Raw genomic sequence first — 6302 nt, forward strand, 5'->3', positions numbered from 1 at the left:
TCTTGGGACGGGGTAAAGGGACGAGAACTGGTATTAGTTCACTAAAAGATGTTGCACTTGGCCATAACTTAGCAAGGATTGATCCGCATGTTTTCTTGGTATTTCATAACATTGTCTTAGAGGAAGCAACATGGCCTATACTATATATCAAGGCTCTTACAAGGCTACTTGGTTTCTCTAGGTTACAGTACAATGTACACAAAGTGATGTTTTTGGAGAAGACTGTGACAATTAGGAATTTTTATTATGGTCCTACTTTCTCTGCTTCTAGAGCAGGATATTTTCTAGCCCTCTCATCTTATGCTTTGGCAGCAAACCGAGCTTATATAAAATCAATAGTTGGTTACAAGAGAAGTAATTTTTGCATTATAGAGGAAATATCTCGGAGGAGAAGGATGATGTAAAGGCTCCTGAGAGCTAGCTTTGTACTTTTCTTTCTTGAAAATTTGTATGAATTCTCAAGTTAAAGTATTCATTCTTTGAGGCTGTCGTCGAAAAAACCAATTGAATAGCTCCTCAAGAGCATTATTTTTTGTAACTCCTCCTCCATGTATTGTGCTTCCAAAAAAACTTGTGTGTGCTTGATAGTGAGATTTTTCCATGCCTTGGCCACTATAAATTGCTAGGGGGCCTTGCTCCTCCACAAAGTAAGGCCCATGGATATGAAGGATATGCTGCAAATTCAAGAAAGTAACAATCATTCTATACGATTGGAAATTTTATCAAAGAAAGCTTGGATTAAATATTCTCTCTTACCAAATAAAATGTGATATCCTTTTCTCCCCATGCCTTCTTTATTGCTTGAACAAGATTTGTAATTGAACATTTGAACTCTTTTGGATACGTGTAGGTTTTCATTTGTTGCTTGAGGAGCTTTAGGAAGACATCGAGGTATCTCCAAACCTCCATCCTTAGAAATGCAAGTCGTGGTGTGTTTACAACGTTTGTCGTTATCCCACACAGTTCCCTCCAATGCCTCCAAGTAATGCTCACATGTTTTCCTGTATGGTTTCCTAAAAAACGTCTAGCTTTTGAGCCTCCCATTGAGACATCAGCCAAGACATCTTTTGTTGTCCCTGAAAGTGTTGGATCTTTTCTTAAGTGAACTTGATCTCCATGAAAACCCATTTTGGAGAGCAATGCCTCACATTTGTCAATACACTCATTCAATAAAGACGAAGGCTTAATTGAGTATGCATAGTGGAGATGCAACCTAAGAAGTTTATCAATAATTCTAATCTCTACATGCAAAGTATATATATGAACATTTGTAAGAGGAATTGAAAAAATTAGATCCCATATATCTTCCTTGTCTTTATTTTTACTCATATCTATAGAGTTTCTAGTTGGGGCACTTCTTGCAAGGCGTAAGTTGCTCCAATCTTTAGACCCAACACTTTCCATGCAATAAATACAAGGATATTTTGCATTTGCTCCATTACATATTCCAAGCATACATTTGATAGTTTTCAAGTCAGCGCTCATGTGCCATTCCACATTAAAGTTACCAATCCCATCAACAACCAACATTTCTCCTTCACTTTGAGACTTAATAATGTTTGGAATACCTGTATGAGTGAACAACTATTTCAGTTGTTTGATGATTCTCAATTGGTACTTGAGCTGCACCAACCCTCCAAATCTCCATCTCAGACACTGTAACTTATGCACTAGTGCTTGACCCCCACCATTATTGTATTCCAATACCATGTTCATGATGCAAATACTGACTCTTTCCATCTTTTGTCTTTTTTGAATCTGTGCTTCATCTAACTTCAAGGCAAACTTCAAAACACTATGACATTCCTCTAACGTGAGTCTATACATGTGAACCATTGCAATCTGTACTCTTCTTTTATCAACCCATATATTGTTAAATGCATTATATTCAAAACTCGATTTTCTTTTTGTCTTTTCATATGGCATAGACGCTTCAATATGAATGTATTATATGACACAACAATGCACTAGTTAACTCGTAAGGTAAACAGGCCGATTTATGACAGCTACCAAGTCCCAGGTGTTGCTTTTTAGATCCCACTCAATTCCATTGGGAGACTCACAATGTCCTACTTACTTGCTTGGAGCAAAGCCACAATCAAACTTTGGACAATGATGTTCTGGTAGAGCATTATATAGGGCCTACAAAGCATATCCTTTTTTGAAATTTCTGCCAGCAGTTTTGTGACAACGACAGATCTTTTTCTTAATAATGAAATGCCATTTATGGCAGGTTATTAGATACCCTCACATCACTCTATACAAGTAGAGCTACAAATCCACTAATCCATCCCTGGGAATTGAACATGGCTTCTTATGCTATGTGCACATATGCCTTAACAGCTGCTCTAAATGCTGCTGGGTAGGAGAAGAGACCTTTGATAGAAGGATAACATGAGAAAATGTCGAGTTTGACAAATCAAAGATCTGGTTTATGTCTCCAAGAGGAGCAAAATGCATCCCAAAACTGGTTCATAAACGATAATACAAAATAGGGGAAGTTCTGTGCTACAGCACCGGGGGCGTCATTTAATCCGAACCCCTAGCCAGATTATAGAAGAATTAAGTGTTCAGCTAGTTCTTTAAGGCCGAGTTACAGGAAGTTCATCTTTATTTTCGGTACTATCCAACCGTTCTCATGTACAGCAGTCAATCAGTCGGATCATAGATGTCTTGTATTTCCTTCTCAAAGATGGCTTCTATGTGCTTGTATAGGAAAGGGTGCGGAACCCCCTCTTCTGACATTAGTAGTCCGAGGTTCTCCAGTCTAGTCGATGGTGATCCAGTAAGAGTATCTGTGGTTATGTACTCCAGGAGAAGAGCCTAAGGTACAACGCTGTTGTTTTTCAGTGTTAAATAAGGGACAATTCGGTCTACATGACAGCTAAATGTAGAAAGAGGCATTTGATTACAGATAAAAACATGGTTGCAGATGAGGTGTTTGATCGATAACCACGTTACGCAAAGTACCTCAGCGATGTCGTGGAATTCTCTTTTGTCTTCAGATAACCCTCTCTCAAACACATTTCTCCAGTCCTCGTTACTCAAACGACTTGCAAGTGTATCCATGGGGTATACAGCAAGCTTCTGGAAAGCCATCAGGCGGACTTTCTGGTCCAGATCTCGAATTTTGACAAGACAGACCTGTAGGACGTCTGTAGCAAAAACCGTATGATCCATCAAACACTTCTCTCTCTCTTTCTCTCTCTCTCTCTCTCTCTCTCTCTCTCTCTCTCTCTCTCTCTCTCTCTGAGTTCTGGTTGTTTCGAAGTTGAAGCTCAATGTACCTTCCTCCACAGCACCGATCCTCGAGGGCAACTCCACCAGAATATGCATGGCTGCCCGGCGTACACGGACACTGGAGTCGTGGAGGATGCTTTTGCACAGTAGTTTGAAAGCTTTCTCGCTCCAGAGTTCCCCAACTTCTTCAGTCGCTGTCTCGTTTGGAGCTGCGAAATTCTGTATCTTCGCTGCGACTGACCAATAATTCATTAAGGAATCGCTTCAGGCAAGTGTAGAAAAGGAACAATCAAGGCTGGCTGTCTGTCTTACGATTGAGACATTGAAGCCTTAGAAACACCATATCCGAACTTGGTTGATCCACAAGTTTGGCCAAACATGACGATACTATTAGATTACAATGCTTCCTGTAAGCCAGCTCAAAAATCTGGAAGGCAGCAGAAAGAACTGTTTCTTGGAGATTCAGTACTTGTCATCTATTATGTGAATAACACATCGTCCAAAAGCAAGTTCAACAGTAAAATCACCCCGCTGAACTTGCAAAGGCTTCGATACTACTCAATATACAAGGAGTGCGCCAAGAGTTACCTTTGGAACCTGCAGTGACTTCAGATTCCGGAACTATTGTGATGCAGTCAAGAAACGTCTGAGCCAGTGAAGGTTCGGCAAGAACCTGGAGGAGAGACCTTGTAGACATTTCTTCCAAGACGATCGGGCCTCCGTTCACATAAGCGGTGAGAATTTGCTGAAGTAGGACGGCAAAACATGCCAGCCATTCGTCCTCCAAAGTTACCAACAAACAGACATAAGAACTCGCCATCACCTCGTTCTCTAAACCGGCGATTAGTACCATATCAGCGACTGGTAATTACCTCGTTGACGCGACGGAGATCCTTCAGAAAGTGGGAACCAGCTGTAATTAGACTAAGAGCCTTCGGATCGCGCAGAAGTACCAGGAATGCATCCGTTTGGAACAAATCCAGCAGATTCTGAAAGCCGAATCTCACAATAGGTACTTATCAAAGTATGTCGTAAGGAGATTGCTCGCATTAATCTAGCTCACGACGGTAGCGATCTAGTGTATATTACACGAGGTTTATAGACTTGATCAAAGATACTGCTACTGTAAGACTGCCATTCAGGAAAGAGCAAGTTCAGCTCATCGTCATCTGCTTGCCTTAGCAGCAATCTTAGTAGGAAGAAAAGCCTGAATAGAGATGATGCTTCGAACGTTGACTCGATGAAAGGGCTTTTCGGAATGCTATGTGTAACCAGCAGGTGGAGCAAGCCTATGAACAACAAATAATATATGATATGGCCTGCGCCCGATCACCTTACAAATTTTCTAACGCAGGGAATGCTATGATTTCCTCAAGACCTCGAAGGAAAACGCTCGCCCGACAGAACTTGCGTACCACAATCTCCATGTCTCCCTTACAAGCTATTGTTACTAAAGCTTGTGCGCATTCCTCCCAGAAAATCTCGAAAGACAAGTCTGGACTGTCCACATGTGCAAATTACGAAAGATAAGAAGCGTTGAATGGTTGGTAAAAGCCTATGGTATTTCCAGAAGGATCTAAAAACTAAGACGTACGTGCATCTCACCATTGACTGAGGAACACAGAGATAGCCTGAAGCAAGTTATCAAGTTCGGCATGTGACGAGTCGCAAGCATCTCTGCAAGGATTGTGGCATGAGATATGTATTCTAGACCGTATAACTCCACAAAGACAATTAATTTCGCAATCTCACACGTCCAACAATTAACCTGGTCAGAGGTAGGTCAAGCTGTTTCAATGCTTCATCCTTCACTGCAATCCACATCTTAACCTGCAAATAATCAACAACAACGCTCGTGAGTCGTATGAATCTAGTTACATCTTCTTCAATTAAATGAAGACATTAAACTAGTTATAATCATAACAGTACTGAACTAATCTGAAGGTGCAATCGATAGCGTACTAGAAGAGGCGGAGGAAGTAAGGAGGGCCAAATGTGATCTGCAAGTAACAATATGAGCTCGCAGATCGGCATGGTTGTCCCTGAAGAGGACGATATCACAGCTGGTGTACTAGAAGACGGATGCTGATCGTGGTCGTGCAGCAGGGACATCAACTGCGACCAAAGCTCATCATCGTCAATAGCCATGCCTGATGATCCGTGATCAGCTTCTTCAAGCTCCACCATTATATCAGAGCCACCGCTTCTGCGTACTGAATGTTCGCTTCGGCGCCAGAGTTCAAAATGAAAGAAGGGCCACACGCCGCAAATGGACGTGCATGCGCAGGTAAGGATAGTTACACGCGAAAAAAGCGCCTAGATTTTTAGAGCCAGGACACGCACAGGCTATTAGACTTATCCAAGTCAATGGAATTCAGTTAGTCACGTTGCGTGGCCAATACTCTTAACCTGATTTTATTTTTTTCTTGGTGAAATATGGGACTTTTGGAAGTAAATGGAATACCCTCTAAATTGGTGGGTACTCTCACAAATGGCACACGTCTTGTTGATGTGGCGTTCATCCAATGGTCGTGAATCACAATGTCTCTTCATTTGCTTGCTCTCTCTCCTTAGCTTGATTGCCTCTCTTTTGAAATGTAGGAAGTGGGCACTCTCTCTTATCACTGCCTTTTCAAGGCGCTTGAGTGTGGAATTTATGGTGCTTGATACTTGTGTAGGGCCTATTGACTAGTACACTAAGAAGATATTAAACTAGGTTGACAAATGCAACTAAGTAAAGAAGTACAAAGTTCGATATGCAATTCTTGCATGTTTGTTATGTAGCAGTTTTACTTATGGTGTATGGACATGTGACATGTTTTAAAGTGAACTATGTTTGTAGATAAGTTTTGGTATTGTTTAAATACATGGAGACTCTCGAAAGGAGAATATGTATACATATATAGTTCGAGTCAATGATCATGAGTTTGAACATTTACATTTTTTTAACTATGTTAAATGAGGTTTCTTCTCTTCAAAAAAATAATACCTTTTACATCTTGTTGGTGTCTTTATAGGTTGTACCCAATCACGGTTGCATTTTTCTTACGGATGGTGGCTTG

The 6302-nt window shown here is 40.9% G+C and overlaps 1 protein-coding gene across 1 annotated transcript; it reads right to left on the reverse strand.

The window, feature by feature from the left end:
- Positions 1-2286: 2286 nt before the first annotated feature.
- Positions 2287-5115, reverse strand: LOC148021889 (uncharacterized). The gene is made up of 10 exons (XM_087696771.1): positions 5009-5115; positions 4846-4917; positions 4619-4740; positions 4304-4529; positions 4113-4257; positions 3829-4021; positions 3553-3687; positions 3288-3476; positions 2971-3155; positions 2287-2823 (listed from the first exon to the last, which is right to left on the reverse strand). The coding sequence occupies exons 1-10, from the start codon at positions 5062-5064 to the stop codon at positions 2650-2652; spliced, it is 1497 nt and encodes a 498-aa protein (XP_087552897.1). The 5' UTR covers positions 5065-5115; the 3' UTR covers positions 2287-2649.
- Between the last annotated feature and the right edge of the window lie 1187 nt (positions 5116-6302).

This window comes from Lygodium microphyllum, chromosome 17, assembly GCF_053477565.2.
Source record: "Lygodium microphyllum isolate KBCC chromosome 17, Lygodium_microphyllum_v1.1.10, whole genome shotgun sequence".
In the NCBI taxonomy this organism is placed as follows: domain Eukaryota; kingdom Viridiplantae; phylum Streptophyta; class Polypodiopsida; order Schizaeales; family Lygodiaceae; genus Lygodium; species Lygodium microphyllum.

Bases quoted from the DNA above. Each gene is read 5' to 3' on its own strand.
- LOC148021889 (XM_087696771.1), bottom strand. From the start codon at position 5,064: ATGTGGATTGCAGTGAAGGATGAAGCATTGAAACAGCTTGACCTACCT. The intron at 3,688-3,828 runs GTAACTCTTGGC...TCCAAGAAACAG, and splicing joins AGTCACTGCAGGTTCCAAAG to TTCTTTCTGCTGCCTTCCAG. The intron at 2,824-2,970 runs GTACTTTGCGTA...GTTGTACCTTAG, and splicing joins AATTCCACGACATCGCTGAG to GCTCTTCTCCTGGAGTACAT.